General features: G+C 46.6%; 1 protein-coding gene across 1 annotated transcript; it reads right to left on the bottom strand.

Annotated features, from left to right (window-relative positions):
• Window positions 1-17,300: 17,300 nt before the first annotated feature.
• On the bottom strand, window positions 17,301-19,253 carry LOC123101783 (GDSL esterase/lipase At5g55050; the record flags this gene model as incomplete). The annotated part of the gene is made up of 4 exons (XM_044523076.1): window positions 17,301-17,887; window positions 18,039-18,519; window positions 18,644-18,777; window positions 18,866-19,253. Coding segments are annotated over 4 exons (1,227 nt in total), but the record flags the coding sequence as incomplete, so codon positions are not given.
• Between the last annotated feature and the right edge of the window lie 287 nt (window positions 19,254-19,540).

The raw sequence follows: 19,540 nt of genomic DNA, 5'->3' as shown, positions 1-19,540 counted from the left end.
GGAGATCAATGTCTTCTGCAGCATGACTGAGGCGGTAAAGGAGGTGGCAACAGCCATCAGGGAGTGCAAGCCCCTCGACGTCCACCCTGACCTGTATGGCGCTGTCATGACCTAGGGTGGCTTCAGCGACGAGGCTCTCATGGCAGCTGTCAGCCACCTGCTTGACAACAAGGCCCAGGGTGTTGGGTCCGTTGCCATGGCCGACTCTCACATGGTGTTGTGGCTCAGGAGCTGGCTGGGCAAGCACTACTACTAGAGTAGTGCTGCCTGTGAGCGTGCATGATCCCCGACGGCGATGGTGGTGGCGACGACGATGACGATGACGATGTACATTTTGTGTAGCTAGGGCTCAAAAATTATTTGATGGTCTGTATATTTTGGTGAGGTGATATATACTAACCCCTCACAGTGACGGTGAACTTGAAGTGGTAGGACGACACCCTCTTTTGGATGTGGTGGTAGGTTAACACCAAGGTAGTGCTAGGAAGAACTTGCTATGCCGTATGATCATGCATGCTTTACTTCTTCTCTTCTGCTCCATTGTTGTTTGTGTGCTACTTTGCTTGATACTTGTGTGCTCCATTGATTTGTTGCTTCAACTCTTGCTCTTGTGCATTGCTAGGGCAAGTGGTATGTTGTGTTCATTGGTGAGGTTCCAGGGGTTTATAGTTCATGGGAAGAAGCCAATGCACAAGTGGCATCATATAGCAACAACAACTATAGAGGGTTCAAGACTAAGCAGGCAGCAGAACAAGCTTACTCCGTCTGGGTGCGAAAGCACGGGGGCAGCAGTGTCGACAGTGCCAAGGTTGGAGTTGTCAAAGTGGAAGCTGCTAAGGTGGATCGTCAGTTCGGCCTGAAGCTGAAGAACTTCATCATCTTCGCCCAGTTCGTCACCATTGTTGTGTTGTGGCGTTGGTGTGCTAGGTGTGATCATTGTGGGTAAGCTCACCAACTAGGGTACAAGGTAAGCACAACATGTACGCCGTATGCAACCAAGTCGTGTTCATGTGCCGCTAGGGCCAATGCAGCCAACCAAACAAAGTGCACTTGCGTATTACCTAATGCAGGGACTAGGGATGCAGGCAACCAATCAAGTTGCATATGGCGTATTAGGGCTTGTTTTTGCTCAACCAGGCTGGGTTGAGAAGTGCATGCGATGCAGGAACTGTTGACAACGACAACCAAACACACCCCTAGTGTACAAAGCGGGAGCGTGGAAGGAGGGTATGTTGCATGACACTATGCAGCGACCTACGTGGTAAATGGGATCTCTCCTTTTGTCCTGCAAAACAAGAATATAAAGTCTCCATCTTGGTTTGCTCAAAAAGAAAAAGTGTCGAGCTGATCACATGTTCTCCTCTAGAAAGAAGAGTGACAAATTCATATTCTATGCAAACAACTTAAGCACTTTATCTCAAATTGAAAATTGAGGGCATATTTAGAATGGAGGATTAAAAATGTAACACCATGTTTGGATGTTTGAATTTGGCAATGAATTGAGGAATTGGTATAGAAGCGGTGAATACCATGTGTTTAGGGTGGCTACCAAAATGACTTATGTAATCAAGAGCTCTGGTTCCAAGTTATGCGCTCATAAGTATGCATGGGCCCGCCCTCGATTCCAAGGCCCCTGGATTTTCACCGAAACCAATCTGACCCACACTTCCTACCTGTCTACTCCCTCTCTTGCATCAAGTCTCAGAGAGAGGCGATGAGTAGAAGGGACATCAACGGAGGGAATTTTGCAGTGATGGTGCAATTATTCCTTTCAGTTTTCCCCATTTACTTCCTTGTTTTTTGTTCTTGTACATTATGGTTGATATTGTACATAGATGGGCTTGTAGAATAAATCGTTAGATTTTATTTGTGCTATAACTAGAGAAAAATAAAAGAAGAAAGACACTTTTGCCTCACTTTGAGGAGACCAATGGGACTATATAGTGAACCACCTCCTTTCAATATACTTGATTACTCAATTCTCGTCAGACGAGTGCAGGACCGTTCATCAAATTCAATGAATTCATGGGTTGACCCTATATTCTCCCGGCCAGTCAGGCTTGTCCACCTGAACCCTAACTACCTATCACAGATGCCGCTCCGATGCACAACTCCCTCCACTTTTGATGACTCCTTCCTGTTTGGGATCGTAGCAGAATTTAAAATTTTCTACGCATCACCAAGATCAATCTATGGAGTAATCTAGCAACAAGGGGAAGGAGAGTGCATATACATACCCTTGTAGATCGCTAAGCGGAAGCGTTCAAGTGAACGGGGTTGATGGAGTCGTACTCGTCGTGATCCAAATCACCGATGATCCTAGTGCCGAACGGACGGCACCTCCGCGTTCAACACACGTACAGCCCGGTGACGTCTCCTACGCCTTGATCCAGCAAGGGGAGAAGGAGAGGTTGGGGAAGACTCCATCCAGCAGCAGCACGACGGCGTGGTGGTGGTGGAGGAGCGCGGGACTCCAGCAGGGCTTCGCCAAGCACTACGAGAGACGAGGAGGGAGAGGGGTAGGGCTGCGCCAACAGGGGAGGAACTTCATGTGTTGGGCTGCCCCTTTGCCTCCACTATATATAGGGGGAGAGGGAGGGCTGCGCCCCCACCTAGGGTTTCCACCCTAGGGGTGGCGGCAGCCCCAATCCCCATCTGGGGTGGCGGCCAAGTGGGGGGAGAGGGAGGCGCACCAGGCATGGGCCTTAGGGCCCATCTGCCCTTAGGGTTTGCCCCCTCTTCTCTCTAGGCGCATGGGCCTTGGTGGGGAGGCGCCCCAGCCCACCTAGGGGCTGGTCCCTTCTCACACTTGGCCCATGTATGCCTCCGGGGCCCGTGGCCCCTCCCGGTGGACCCCCGGACCCCTCCGGTGGTCCCGGTACACTACCGGTGATGCCCGGAACACTTCCGGTGGCCAAAACCATACTTCCTATATATCAATCTTTACCTCCGGACCATTCCGGAACTCCTCGTGACGTCCGGGATCTCATCCGGGACTCCGAACAACATTCGGTAACCGCGTACATACTTTCCCTATAACCCTAGCGTCATCGAACCTTAAGTGTGTAGACCCTACGGGCTCGGGAGTCATGCAGACATGGCCGAGACAACTCTCCGGTCAATAACCAACAGCGGGATCTGGATACCCATGTTGGCTCCCACATGCTCCACGATGATCTCATCGGATGAACCACGATGTCAAGGATTCAATCAATCCCGTATACAATTCCCTTTGTCTAGCGGTACGATACTTGCCCGAGATTCGATCGTCGGTATCCCGATACCTTGTTCAATCTCGTTACCGGCAAGTCTCTTTACTCGTTCCGTAACACATCATCCCGTGATCAACTCCTTGATCACATTGTGCACATTATGATGATGTCCTACCGAGTGGGCCCAGAGATACCTCTCCGTTTACACGGAGTGACAAATCCCAGTCTCGATTCGTGCCAACCCAACAGACACTTTCGGAGATACCTGTAGTGTACCTTTATAGCCACCCAGTTACGTTGTGACGTTTGGCACACCCAAAGCACTCCTACGGTATCCGGGAGTTGCACAATCTCATGGTCTAAGGAAATGATACTTGACATTAGAAAAGCTTTAGCATACGAACTACACGATCTTTGTGCTAGGCTTAGGATTGGGTCTTGTCCATCACATCATTCTCCTAATGATGTGATCCCGTTATCAACGACATCCAATGTCCATGGTCAGGAAACCGTAACCATCTATTGATCAACGAGCTAGTCAACTAGAGGCTTACTAGGGACATGGTGTTGTCTATGTATCCACACATGTATCTGAGTTTCCTATCAATACAATTCTAGCATGGATAATAAACGATTATCATGAACAATGAAATATATAATAATAACTAATTTATTATTGCCTCTAGGGCATATTTCCAACAGTCTCCCACTTGCACTAGAGTCAATAATCTAGTTCACATCGCCATGTGATTAACACTCACAGGTCACATCGCCATGTGACCAACATCCAAGAGTCTACTAGACTCAATGATCTAGTTCACATCACTATGTGATAAACACTCAAAGAGTTCTGGGTTTGATCATGTTATGCTTGTGAGAGAGGTTGTAGTCAACGGGTCTTGCCATATTCAGATCCCTATGTATTTCGCAAAACTTTATGTCATATCGTAGATGCTGCTACCACGTTCCACTTGGAGCTATTCCAAATTGTTGCTCCATTATACGTATCCGGTATCTCTACTCAGAGCTATCCGGATAGGTGTTAAGCTTGCATCGACGTAACTCTTTACGTCGAACTCTTTATCACCTCCATAACCGAGAAACATTTCCTTATTCCTCTAAGGATAATTTTGACCGCTATCTGGTGATCCACTCCTAGATCACCTTTGTACCCTCTTGCCAGACATGTGGCAAGGCACACATCAGGTGCGGTACTCAGCATGGCATACCGTATAGAGCCTATGACAAAAGCATAGGGGACGACCTTCGTCCTTCCTCTTTCTTCTGCCGTGGTCAAGCTTTGAGTCTTACTCAACTTCACACCTTACAACTCAGGTAAGAACCCCTTCTTTGACTGATCTATTTTGAACTCCTTCAAAAACATGTCAAGGTGTGCGTTCTTTGAAAGTATCATCAGGCGTCTTGATCTATCTCTATAGATCTTGATGCCCAATATGTAAGCAGCTTTATCCAGGTCTTCCTTTGAAAAACACTCTTCAAACAACCGTTTATGCTTTCCAGAAATTCTACATTATTTCGGATCAACAATATGTCATCCACATATACTTATCAGAAATGTTGTAGTGCTCCCACTCACTTTCTTGTAAATACAAGTTTCTAGCAAACATTGTATAAACCTAAAAGCTTTGATCACTCCATCAAAGCATATATTCCGATTCCGAGATGCTTGCTCTAGTCCATAGAAGGATTGCTGGAGCCAGCATACCTTTTAGCATCCTTAGGATCGACAAAACCTTTTATTGTATCACATACAACTTTTCTTACGAAAACTGGTAAGAAAACTTGTTTTGACATCCATCTGTAAGATTTCATAATCGAAAAATACAGCTAATGCTAACATGATTCCGACGGACTTAAGCATCGCTACGGGTGAGAAATTCTCATCGTAGTCAACTCCTTGAACTTGTGAAAAGACTCTTTCCCACAAGTCGAGCTTCATAGACGGTAACATTACCGCCCACGTCCGTCTTCTTCTTAAAGATCCATTTATCTCAATGGCTTGCCGATCATCGGGCAAGTCCACCAAAGTCCATACTTTGTTCTGATATATGGATCCTATCTCGGATTTCATGGCTTCTAACCATTTGTCGGAATACGGGCCCACCATCGCTTCTCCATAGCTCGTAGGTTCATTGTTGTCTAACAACATGATATCTAAGACAGGATTACCGTACCACTCAGGAGTAGTACATATCCTTGTCGACCTACGAGGTTCGATAGCAACTTGATCCGAAGCTTCATGATCACTATCATTAACTTCCTATTCAACAGACGTAGGTGCCACAGAAAACATCTTTCTGTGTTGCATCACTCTCTGGTTGAAATAAAGGTTCGACAACCTCATCAAGTTCTATCTTCCTCCCACTCAATTCTTTCGAGAGAAACTCCTTCTCGAGAAAGGACCCGTTCTTAGCGACAAACAATTTGCCCTCGGATCTGAGATAGAAGGTATACCCAACTGTCACCTTTGGGTATCCTATGAAGATGTGTTTGTCCGCTTTGGGTTCGAGCTTCTCCGGCTGAAGCCTTAAGCATCGCAGCCCCAAACATTAAGAAACGACAACTTTGGTTTCTTGCCAAACCAATGTTCATACGACGTCGTCTCAACGGACTTAGATGGTGTCCTATCTAAAGTGAATGCAGCTGTCTCTAACGCATAACCTCAAAATGAAAACGGTAGATCGGTAAGAGACATCATAGATCGCACCATATCTCATAGGGTTCGATTACGACGTCCGGACACACCATTACCTTGTGGTGTTCCAGGTGGCTTCAACTGTGAAACAATTCCACAATGTCTTAAGTGATTGCCAAACTCATAACTCAGAAAATCCCCTTTTGATCAGATCGTAGGAACATGATCTTATTGTTATGATGATTCTTAACTTCACTCTGAAATCGCTTGAACTTTTCAAACGTTTCAGACTTGTGCTTCATTAAGTAGATATACCTATATCTACCCAAATCGTCAGTGAAGATGAGAAAATAGCGATATCCACCGCACGCTTCAATTCTCATTGGATCACACGCATCAGCATGCATGATTTCCAACAAGTCACTTGCCCGTTTCATTGTACCTGAAAACGGGGTCTTAGTCATCCTGCCCATGAGGCATGGCTCGCATGTGTCAAGTGATTCAAAATCAAGTGACTCCAAACATCCATCGACATGGAGTTTCTTCATGCATCTTACGCCAATATGACCTAAGCGGCAGTGCCACGAGAAAGTGGTACTATCATTATTAACTCTACATCTTTTGGCGTGAACATGTGTATTACCACGACCGAGATTCAATGAACCATTCACATAGGGTGCATGACCATGAAAGGTATCATTCATGTAAACAGAATAACCATTATTCTCTAACTTAAATGAATGACCGTATTGCAATGAACATGATCTAATCATATTCATGCTCAACGTAGACACCTGATAACATTTATCTAGGTTCAATACTAATCCCGAAGGCAGATGGAGCGTGCGATGGTGATCTCATCAACTTTGGAAACACTTCCAACACACATCGTCACCTCGCCCTTAGCCAGTCTCCGTTTAGTCCGTAGCTTTTGCTTCAAGTCACCAATAATAGTAACTGAACCGGTATCCAATACCCAGGTGCTACCAGGAGTACTAGTGAGGTACACATTAATAACACGTATATACTTTGTTGAAGTTGCCAGCCTTCTTATCTACCATGCATTTGGGGTAATTCCGCTACCAGTGACCGTTCCCCTTACAATAGAAGCACTTAGTCTCGGGTTTGGGTTCAACCTTGGGTTCCTTCACTGGAGCGGCAACTGGTTTGCCATCCATGAAGTTTCCCTTCTAGCCCTTGCCCTTCTTGAAACCAGTGGTCTTGTTAAACCATCAACACTTGATGCTCCTTCTTGATTTCTACCTTTTGCGGTCTTAAGCACCGCGAACAGCTCCGGGATCAACTCCATCCCTTGCATGTCATAGTTCATCACGAAGATCTAGTAGCTTAGTGATAGTGGCTAGAGAACTCTATCAATCACTATCTTATCTGGAAGTTTAACTCCCACTTGATTTAAGTGATTGTAGCACCCAGACATTCTGAGCACATGCTCACTAGCTGAGCTATTCTCCTCCATCTTGTTGGCAAAAGAACTTGTCAGAGGTCTCACACCTCTCAACACGGGCATGAGCCTGAAATCCCAATTTCAGCTCTTGGAACATCTCATATGTTCTATGGCGTTCAAAACGTCATTGGAATCCCGATTCTAAGCCGTAAAGTATGGTGCACTAAACTATCAAGTAGTCATCAGGATGTGTCTGTCAGGTGTTCACAACATCCACAGACGACGTTGTAGGGGTTTGCACATCGAGCGGTGCATCAAAGACGTAAGCCTTCTGTGTAGCAGTGAGGACACTCCTCGGACTACGGACCTAGTCCGCATCATTGCTTACAATATCTTTCAACTTAATCTTTCTCTAGGAACGTATTGAAACAGGGAGCTACAACGTGAGCTATTTATCTACAACATATTTGCAAAGACAATTTAGACTATGTTCATGATAATTGAGTTCATCTAATCAAATTATTTAATGAACTCCCACTCAGATAGACATCCCTCTAGTCATCTAAGTGAAACATGATCCGAGTCAACTAGGCCGTGTCCGATCATCACGTGAGACGGACTAGTCAACATCGGTGAACATCTTCATGTTGATCGTATCTTCTATACGACTCATGCTCGACCTTTCGGTCTTCCGTGTTCCGAGGCCATGTCTGTACATGCTAGGCTCGTCAAGTCAACCTAAGTGTATTGCGTGTGTAAATCTGGCTTACACCCGTTGTATTCGAACGTTAGAATCTATCACACCCGATCATCACGTGGTGCTTCGAAACAACGAACCTTCGCAACGGTGCACAGTTAGGGGGAACACTTTCTTGAAATTTTAGTGAGGGATCATCTTATTTAAGCTACCGTCGTTCTAAGCAAATAAGATGTAAAACATGATAAACATCACATACAATCAAATAGTGACATGATATGGCCAATATCATTTGCTCCTTTTGATCTCCATCTTTGGGGCTCCATGATCATCGTTGTCACCGGCATGACACCATGATCTCCATCATCGTGTCTTCTTGAAGTTGTCTCGTCATCTATTACTTCTACTACTATGGCTAACGCTTTAGCAATAAAGTAAAGTAATTACATGACGTTTATGTTGACACGCAGGTCATAAATAGATTAAGACAACTCCTATGGCTCCTGCCGTTTGTCATACTCATCGACATGCAAGTCGTGATTCCTATTACAAGAACATGATCAATCTCATACATCACATATATCATTCATCACATCCTTTTGGCCATATCACATCACAAGGCATATGCTGCAAAAACAAGTTAGACGTCCTCTAATTGTTGTTGCAAGTTTTTACGTGGCTGCTATAGGTTTCTAGCAAGAACGTTTCTTACCTACGCCAAAACCACAACGTGATATGCCAATTTCTATTTACCCTTCATAAGGACCCTTTTCATCGAATCCGATCCGACTAAAGTGGGAGAGACAGACACCCGCTAGCCACCTTATGCAACTAGTGCATGTCAGTCGGTGGAACCAGTCTCACGTAAGAGTACGTGTAAGGTCGGTCCGGGCCGCTTCATCCCACGATGCCGCCGAATCAAGATAAGACTAGTAACGGCAAGTAAATTGACAATATCGACGCCCACAACTACTTTGTGTTCTACTCGTGCATAGAAACTACGCATAGACCTAGCTCATGATGCCACTGTTGGGGATCGTAGCAGAATTTAAAATTTTCTACGCATCACCAAGATCAATCTATGGAGTAATCTAGCAACGAGGGGAAGGAGAGTGCATCTACATACCCTTGTAGATCGCTAAGCGGAAGCGTTCAAGTGAACGGGGTTGATGGAGTCGTACTCGTCGTGATCCAAATCACCGATGATCCTAGTGCCGAACGGACGGCACCTCCGCGTTCAACACACGTACAGCCCGGTGACGTCTCCTACGCCTTGATCCAGCAAGGGGAGAAGGAGAGGTTGGGGAAGACTCCATCCAGCAGCAGCACGACGGCGTGGTGGTGGTGGAGGAGCGCGGGACTCCAGCAGGGCTTCGCCAAGCACTACGAGAGACGAGGAGGGAGAGGGGTAGGGCTGCGCCAACAGGGGAGGAACTTCATGTGTTGGGCTGCCCCTTTGCCTCCACTATATATAGGGGGAGAGGGAGGGCTGCGCCCCCACCTAGGGTTTCCACCCTAGGGGTGGCGGCAGCCCCAATCCCCATCTGGGGTGGCGGCCAAGTGGGGGGGGAGAGGGAGGCGCACCAGGCATGGGCCTTAGGGCCCATCTGCCCTTAGGGTTTGCCCCCTCTTCTCTCTAGGCGCATGGGCCTTGGTGGGGAGGCGCCCCAGCCCACCTAGGGGCTGGTCCCTTCTCACACTTGGCCCATGTATGCCTCCGGGGCCCGTGGCCCCTCCCGGTGGACCCCCGGACCCCTCCGGTGGTCCCGGTACACTACCGGTGATGCCCGGAACACTTCCGGTGGCCAAAACCATACTTCCTATATATCAATCTTTACCTCCGGACCATTCCGGAACTCCTCGTGACGTCCGGGATCTCATCCGGGACTCCGAACAACATTCGGTAACCGCGTACATACTTTCCCTATAACCCTAGCGTCATCGAACCTTAAGTGTGTAGACCCTACGGGTTCGGGAGTCATGCAGACATGGCCGAGACAACTCTCCGGTCAATAACCAACAGCGGGATCTGGATACCCATGTTGGCTCCCACATGCTCCACGATGATCTCATCGGATGAACCACGATGTCAAGGATTCAATCAATCCCGTATACAATTCCCTTTGTCTAGCGGTACGATACTTGCCCGAGATTCGATCGTCGGTATCCCGATACCTTGTTCAATCTCGTTACCGGCAAGTCTCTTTACTCGTTCCATAACACATCATCCCGTGATCAACTCCTTGATCACATTGTGCATATTATGATGATGTCCTACCGAGTGGGCCCAGAGATACCTCTCCGTTTACACGGAGTGACAAATCCCAGTCTCGATTCGTGCCAACCCAACAGACACTTTCGGAGATACCTGTAGTGTACCTTTATAGCCACCCAGTTACGTTGTGACGTTTGGCACACCCAAAGCACTCCTACGGTATCCGGGAGTTGCACAATCTCATGGCCTAAGGAAATGATACTTGACATAAGAAAAGCTTTAGCATACGAACTGCACGATCTTGTGCTAGGCTTAGGATTGGATCTTGTCCATCACATCATTCTCCTAATGATGTGATCCCGTTATCAACGACATCCAATGTCCATGGTCAGGAAACCGTAACCATCTATTGATCAACGAGCTAGTCAACTAAAGGCTTACTAGAGACATGGTGTTGTCTATGTATCCACACATGTATTTGAGTTTCCTATCAATACAATTCTAGCATGGATAATAAACGATCATCATGAACAATGAAATATAATAATAATAACTAACTTATTATTGCCTCTAGGGCATATTTCCAACACTTCCATGGTGTTAGCAAAATCAAGGTTCCTACACAACGTCATAACCAGAGCGAAGGTGGAGATGGCGACACATAAGACGCGGCATGAAGGAGGTCGCGGCCCATCGGAGCATCGAGGCATGTGCACAAAGGACACAATCCAAGTCTTCCTGCAGCCCTGCCTAGCCACAACACAGTCTAATCTCGTATGAGGCTACCTCGATCCAATGTCGTCACTGTAGCCCCATTCTCGTAGACTCTCCTCCACTAAGACACCCCTTTTGTACACGGTGATCATGTTCCAGCAGGGGCGTCGTCCCCGTGGATGTGCTATGATGGTTTCGTATTGTTGTATGGAAGCAAAGTCCATTATATTCTGAATCAGAATTTGTTTGCCTTGGAAGTAAATTCTGATCTCATTTGGAAGAAATCTTGATAGAAATATACGTGAATAAAAAATCCATGGAAATATATATGCAAGTAATGTCGGAAACGAATTTCCACTTCCTTGGAAGCATATGCTCAATTGTAAACAGATGTAGCCGCACATGTGTGGTTCAATACCTTACTATTTATATTCAACAATCCTCTCTCTTGCTTCGAGTGCACAAAATGAAGCTTCGCTACACAATAACCAAATTTGTAGTTTCACAATACATGTATGCTACATGGTTGAACAAAGTTTATGTTAGACACTAATCATGCTTCCAACATTAGCGCATTATGCTTCCTATGCATCTGAATAAACTCAATATCATTTTCCAGACGGTGAATCTTAAAAAAATTATGAACATACATGCACAGCTATATTATGTATGTGTGAATTTTCATTTTTTTCGAGAAATTGTGCGAATTTTCATAACATTATACTTTACGCTTGGCATAAAAAAAGGAAAATATGCATTTTCCAAAATGGGCCGACATTTTTTGTCGGGCCAGATTTTTTTTTGCACAGCATACAAATCACAAATTTTTAAACCGAGTTTTTCACGCGTTTCTGCAGGAAATATATAAGTTTCCATGGATTTTTTTCATTTTTTTTGGAACTTTTCACTATGATTTTCATTTTTTTAAAGGGCACCATGGAGCCCGGCCTCCAAAAATTTGCACCCATTATTCTGATCGGATGGCCCAGGATTAGTTTGGAAGAAGCAATCATCTGTCCTAGACGTGCCCAACTATCTATGGAAAAGATGTTGTCAAGTGTCAGATCACTTATGATGCCATAGTCATACTCTTGATTGATGGTTCTAGTTTGTGTCCTCAATTATTATCAACTAATTCATCATAATATGTTATTGTCGCATGTAAGATAGTTGAAAGTTAGTGATGTCATGTTACTAGATATACTATTTCTTGTTGTTACAAATGGTTTCGCGTTTTTTGGAACACTGATGTTGTCATGAATAGTTTCAGAAGAAAATAATAATCATATTTTCTTCAAAATATAGTTGTTCTTATGTAACCCTTTTAAAATTGCAAAGTGATATATGAACATTTGAATATATGCACATGTTGTGGAAAATTGACTTTTAAACATGTACATCACCATATAATGTGCATACTCTTTAAATTATGCAATTTAACACTTTGCTCAACCAAGCAGAATATTGGAACTTGACGCTCCCCTTGGATTGCAATTGTGGATTATATGTGCATCCATACAAGATAAAATGAATTCCAATCCTTCTAAATATTGTGGCCGATTTGAATTAGACCCTAATTCAATTTCATGAGCCCAATATCTACACCAAACAGACCAGAGATTGCACTCATGTTAAGTTATCTCTGCTAAGGGCTATACTCTTATGTTATATCAAAACATGAATTTCCAACATATATTGGCATTGGATGATGCCTTTGGACATGTCGCAGGAGGGTCAAGGGTGTGCACCAGTAAAGAAGACATATAGCAGCATCGGATGATACCTTTGGACATGGTGAATGGCGGTCAACGGGTGTGCACCAGTAAAGGGGACCATTCTTTTAGCATTTCTTAAAATAAATGGGATTGCTAAATTTCAGTCGACTGAGACTTAATCAAATCTCAGTCGATGCTATATTAGTGGGATCTTACATGAAGATTCGTACAGATTTTTCTTTTTAGTATTCCTTTTTTCTTTCCTACATGTTATGACACTTGACTTAGACTTGGTTAAGTCTCAGTTGACTGAGACCTAGCCACACTTTAAAATAAAATAAGATATGAGCTCATGTTGATATTTTTATGTAAATGAGGTGCACAAAGATGTATTCCTTGGAACTTACACCTTGATATCATGATCCAAAGGTCTGAATGCAATATCTAAAAGGGTCTCGTAGGAAAAATCCCAATGGTTGAAATATTGAGCCTTCCCACAAGTGATTGAACCGACATTAGTGTGTTGGTAGGTTCTCCTTTTTGTCACGGTTCCCCCCTCGAAGTTAATCTTTGACATTTACTATAATAATTTACACGAACATGTCATTGTAGAAAGTAGACGGATAGACAATATAATATTTAGTAACGACGTTCCGAAAGTTGGTATATCCCTAATGCATGACTATGGGCACTGGTCCCCACATACTAAATCGACATAATACAGATTGACAACAATACTGTTGAGGCCATCAGATGCATCTCGACCACCACACGCCACAGCTGGCCTGATCACCCATGCTACCAGTGGGTGTGCATGGTGGAGCAATGTAAAGAAGAGTACGTGAGAATGCACAATGTAGCATGGTGATGCTATGGGTGAAGGGTTAGCACGTGGGGCTATGTATGGAAAACTGATAATATGATGTTTTAGATCTCATTTGGTTCCCATGAGTTTGAAAGTCAGAGGGATATAAAAGGCAAATGATTGTAGTGCGCGCCTTGCACACTCCAATCCATATGGATTTTGCTTGGCCCACCTAATGTTAAGAATCTCAAGGAATCAAGTTAATGCAGATAAAATTCCTAAGTTCTTTTTTGTTTGAGGAATTGGCAGTTGACCGCCCAAATATTAAGAGGAATAGAATGTTGATACAACTTGCATGACGCCGATGGCCAAGACGTGATCAGCCCCAGGCAGAAATGCAAGTTAAAAGAAAAGAAAAAAATATGAAAATTAATCTGGCTCCGGTGGTGGGTCATTCTCGCAGTCTGATAGCCAGTTGTTGTGGGTAGCCGCCAGACATCCCTAGAAAAAGGGGACTTCAGAATTAGATGGAAGGGTGTCTCCTCCTTCTGATCGCACAGAGGGCAACAGTCGGCATGAGGGATCCCTCTGGTCTGGAGATTATCATTGGTTAGGACACGACCTCGCAACCACAACTACATGAAGAAGCGGCATTTTCCCTCCACCTTGGTCTTCCAAAGCTTCTCAAAATTGATACTGGAGTATGAGCCCATGAACTGGTATTGATAAGCTGATCGTGCAGAGTAAACACCACCCGTGGTGCCCTTCCAAGAGACTGAATCTACTTCAGAGTTAAGTTGAACCTGTTGTAGTCTAAGCCAAAGGTGTGTGTACTGACAAAGCTGCGAGGTCTGAGTGATGCGCCGCAATCCTGCCATCCAGGCTTGGCCATTGATTGCCTCAGAAACGCTAATCTTCTTCTTGGTACTTAGTGCAAACAGATCAGGGGCCATGAATTTGGGAGCTTGGCCGTCAAGCCACCTGTCATGCCAGAAGGAGGTGTCCCTGCCATTCCCAAGATTAAGCGTGGAGGATGCTCTGAAAAGTGCCTGGTCGACCTCATCACAAGGAATAACGGAGCCAGTCCAAGGCCTGATCTCCCTTTGCTTATCTAACCACATCCAGCGAAGCCGAAAAGTACGCCCAAACTTCTTGATATCCATCACACCGAGACCTCCAAGCCTCTTTGGGCGACAGACAGTGGCCCAATTCACAAGTGCTATTCCTCCAGAGGCCTCCGGTTTGGATCTCCATAGGAAGTTCCTTCAGAGTTTGTCAATTTGTTTGATGGCCCATATGTCCAACTTGAACACCGAGATGAGGTATGTGGGGATGGCACAGAGGACCGAGTTAAACCCTCGCATCGCTTGAGAGCAGTTTGCCACGCCATCTTTGAAGTTTTGAGGCCATCTTGTCCAGGGTTGGTTGCACATCGTTCCTCGAGATCTTCCTGTAGTGTAATGTTAGGCCGAGGTATTTGCATGGGAATTGCATCACCGCGATTGGGAAGGCTTGCAACAAAGCTTGAAGGTCAAGCTCTTCACAACAAACAGGGTAGACACCACTCTTGGTAAGGTTAGGACATAGTCCAGAGGCGCTGCCAAAAGCACAAAGAATTCCTTTGCAGACCTCAATGTCCCTAGAAGTCGGAGATAAAAATAGGGCAACATCATCTGCATATAGACTCACCCGCAGCTGAGAAGGCGGCAGATGGAGTGGAGTCAGAGCACCAACAACAGTAGCCTTTAGAAACAGCCAGCGCAACGACGCGATCGCAATCGTGAAAAGCATAGGTGACAGAGGGCCACCCTGCCTCAGACCTTGACGATGATAAAAACGATATCCAAGTTCGCCGTTTGCCATAACTCTCGATGAAGCAGAACCCCAGATCAGGCTGATCATGTCACACCACTTGCTGCCAAAGCCTAGCCGCTGCATCAGTTCCAACAAATAACCCCAAGAGACCGAGTCAAAAGCACCAGCAATATCAAGCTTCAGGAAGAGGCTAGGCTCCTTATTTTTGTACAACATACGAATTGCATTCTTCACATAGAGAAAATTGTCCTGTATGCATCTAGTCTGGATGAAAGCACTTTGAGAGTATGGCACCAAAGTGGAGAGGAAGGGTGCAAGCCTGAGAGAGAGTGTTTTACACAGAATCTTAGCCACTGAATGCATCAAACTTATGGGGCGGAAGTCCTTAACACGGACAACATCATCTGACTTGGGGATTAAGGTTATGTGTGCAGAGTTGAGGAGATTCCATCTCTTACCCCTAAGATTAAATAACTGATTCAGTGCGGCCGTGACATCTGGACCAATCAGATCCCAACAGCTCTTGAAAAAACTAGTCGTAAATCCGTCCGGACCCGGAGCCTTGCCAGAAGGTAGTGACATGACCGCGACACGAACCTCGTTTGCAGAGAATGGAGCTTCCAGAGAGGTCAGATCATGGGTAGGCAGCCCCAAATAGTCCCAGTTCAGAGTTTTCTCTCTCACCCGCGAAGTGCCTATAGATGCAGAGAAGTGGTTCAAAAGCTCTTGTTGCTTGTCAACTTGCAGGGTTAATTGGCCGTGATCAGTTTCCAGCAAGGGAATGAAATTTCTGCGCCTTCGGCCATTGGCCTTAATGAAGAAAAGCTTTGAGTGAGCATCACCTGCGCGGAGCCAAAACAACCTGGAGCGTTGTCTGATGCGGATACGCTGGACTGCAGCCAAACCCAGAAACTTAAGCTTCAGGAACACCCGCAGCGCGATCTCCGCGATGGTCAAACCCCTACTATCTTGAGCCTGGTCCAAACCCATGATGATCTGATCCGCAATGCATTTCAAGAGGTTGATGTTACCCACACGAGAGCGGCTCCAAATGCGAAGCGCGTGAGCCATCCTCGAAAGCTTGTGGTGAAGGGTCCACATTGCATCGCCATGGTAGACTGCAGCAGCCCATGACTCGCTGACTATATCCTTGAATCCCCTAAGCTTAATCCAGTAATCCTCAAAACGAAACCCCCAGTACTGACGCTGACAGACCTGCCCAGTCAGCATCATAGCACAATGATCAGAGATGGAGGAAGACACCGCACGCAAGTGGCACTGAGGAAACAACAAACTCCAATCTGTCGTGCAGAACACATGATCATTTTTTGTCCTGGTTTGTGCTATGCAGCTGCTGACCCAGGTGAAACGCCGTCCATGGAGACGAAGCTTCGAAACCTCCAGTGTGTTCAGAGCCGACTTGAAGGCATTCATAAGTCTCCTATTAATGGAGTCGTTGCTCTTATCTTTGGCCTTGCAAATCAGGTTGAAGTCCCCTAGCAGCATCCAAGATGGGAGCATTGCAGATTTAATCCCCTTAATTTCCTCAATAAAAGTGGCTTTGTCACTGTCAGACTGAGGTCCGTAAACAGCAGTGATGCTCCAGGAAGCGGCAGACTCGCGCATAGACACGGATGCCGAGATTGTGTTGGTGGAGACCGATGTGTTTAGAATGTCAAACAGATGGGAGGAGAACCCCAATAGAATTCCTAAGTTCTTGATTAGCATCAGCCTGATTCCTTCATTCCTATGGCACGATTCCTAAACATAGGGGGGAATCTCGTGGGTGAAGATCATGTGGGAGTCCTAACAAAATTCCAAACCGAATGAGCTCTAAGTTCTTGATTAGCATTAGCTTTAGCATCACTGGGTGGTTTCTAGTCATAAGTCAATGGCTAATATTGATTGTAAACCACAACAGTTAACCATAAGCCCGTATTTTTGTATGATCACAACTCCAAAAACAGGTCCACGTAAAATAGCCAAGAATATTTCAGATATTTCACCATACAAAAATGATTTCAGATAGTAATTAATTCAGAGACCAATCTGTAGACAGGAGAAACTGACGTTGACAAGAGACTTCTATTCCGCTTTATTGACCTTATCATTTAACATTTTAACATGTTACTATAGTGTTGTTTATTCTTCCCTGCGCAACATCAGAACCAGACAGGTTCCTTACTGTGCTTACACATATTTCGCCTTCAGACACTCTGAATCACTCTGTTGCGTGGCTAATTCTCAATCTACTAGTAGTAGCTTTATACTCCCTTCGCTTCAAAATAACTGACTTAACTTTGTATAGAGTTGAGTCACTTACTTTGAGACGGAGGGAGTAGTATATATATCTGTAAAGAAAATAAGTGGATGAACGCGTGGAGTGCACGAGTAGCATGCGCGTGTGGAGTGCATGCCGACCTAGGTAGCTAAATCTTGCGGGCCAGCTGATCGAAGCTGATGGGCGCGGTGAACCCGGCCGCTCCGTCCAAGTATGCGGCGGCGCTGAGCTCTCCGGCGCGCTGCGAGGGATGCCCCCGGTCCCAGAAGACGAAGCGGTCGTGGTCGGCGCACGTCGTGGAGTTAGGCAGGCAGTCGCTCTCCGCTCCCATCCTCCCGCTCCCACAGCACGCGCTGTCTATGTTCACGTACCCTGCACAATCAAATCAAATCACGTGGATTAGTACAAGTGCTTGCTGCTAATGCTCATCATTAAGAGTTTAACTTCCTTCCAGAAGTTAGGTATTTGCAAATCAAGTACTCATCCGTATCCATGGAAAAGAAGTAAGGTACGGAGTACGTACCGGATGCCGCTGGGTTGGCGAAGGTGACTTGCGAGAGGTTGTAGTTGTCGGCGAGGGAGTAGTCGAGGCCCGGCAGCCGGGCGGCGAGGCCGGCCATGAGGGACCTGAGCTTGTCGTTGAAGCCGGCTGACAACTGGTTGAGCCCGTCGTTGCACGCGCCAGTCGCGCTGAGAGCCCGCGCCGCCGGCACGCAGCCCAGCAGCCCCACGTTGATGATCCCGAACTTCCTCGCGCCCAAGCCGTACAGGTCCGTGATGGCGGCGGAGTAGCCGGAGATGAGGCTGGCGTAGAGCGCGGCGACGTCGCCCGTTGGCTGCGCGGCCGCGAACACGGAGATGTCGTTGCTGCCGACGCTGAAGTGGAAGAAGGACCTCGAGAGCAGGACGCGCGCCGCGGCTTTCCCCACCCTGGCCTCCATGGCGGCTTTGGTTGACTCCATGTACCGCACCTGCTTCGACAGTGGGATGTTGTTCCCCGCGTTCTGCATGCATGCATGCACGCAATGCATTAGCTTTACTCACTTGTCTCCACCATGCGTGCTTGTGGAACTCGTGATGGATGGTAGGTAGCATGCACGTGCAAAAGATGGGCCAAAATGAACTTACGGTGGAGTCCAGGATGCCGGCTCCGGCAGAAGCATAGCTCACACCTGTGGCGAGAGCGCTGAGGAGCAGGGCGGTGGGGCGTGGCGCGAGCGACAGATACGCCGGCGGGCTCTCCTTCAGCCCCAGCTTCATTGCTGCGGACATACGTATGCATTCAAACGATCAATCAATCATGCTTATATATAATGAACTGATACAGTATTAGTCTAGCAAGGTACGCACCGATGAAGTCGGCGACGTGGTAGCCGTTGCTGAACCGCCCCGTCGCCCGGGCGCCGCCGGGGAAGTCGACGCCGTTGAGGGGCGTGTTGGCCCTGGGCACGTTCGGCCCCGGCAGGTAGTTGTTGTTGCCCACGTCCAGCGTCGAGTCCCCGAACACGTACATCGCCGGCACCAGCCTCACCATCTTGCTCGGGGCAGCGGCGGCGGCACAGATGATCAAGCACACCTGGAGGATGGAGAACGTAGCAACAAGTCCCTTTATGGACGGACTAATATGGCACCCCATGACTATCACGACGGTCTCTGAGCTAACTGGAGTGTATATAACTTGCTTCAGGCTGCACTCTCGATTGGTTTCTCGATCTCTTGGTGTGTGTGTGTGTGTGTGTGTGTGTGTGTGTGTGTGTGTGTTGGTTGCGACTGGGCAGGAGGACTACTTATAGGCGCAGGCGCATGCGCGTTTTCAACTCTCTACCAGGTCCCGGTCTCATTGCACCATATGCTTCACAATCCCTTCATTTTTTTCACTCCGGACTTTGGCCATATGATATGTGGATGTGATGTCCCCGGCGAGGAAGAAGGTTCGGCTCGGAAGGGATCAGAATCCAAAGCCCATGCGTTAGTGATGCAACACGCGCATTAGCCATGTGCGCACGCGTGCTTGTGGCCGGAGAA

The sequence above is a fragment of the Triticum aestivum genome, chromosome 5A, assembly GCF_018294505.1.
Source record: "Triticum aestivum cultivar Chinese Spring chromosome 5A, IWGSC CS RefSeq v2.1, whole genome shotgun sequence".
Taxonomy (NCBI): domain Eukaryota; kingdom Viridiplantae; phylum Streptophyta; class Magnoliopsida; order Poales; family Poaceae; genus Triticum; species Triticum aestivum.
The sequence above is the reverse complement of the archived record's forward strand: the minus strand, read 5'-3'. Positions and strand labels throughout refer to the sequence as shown.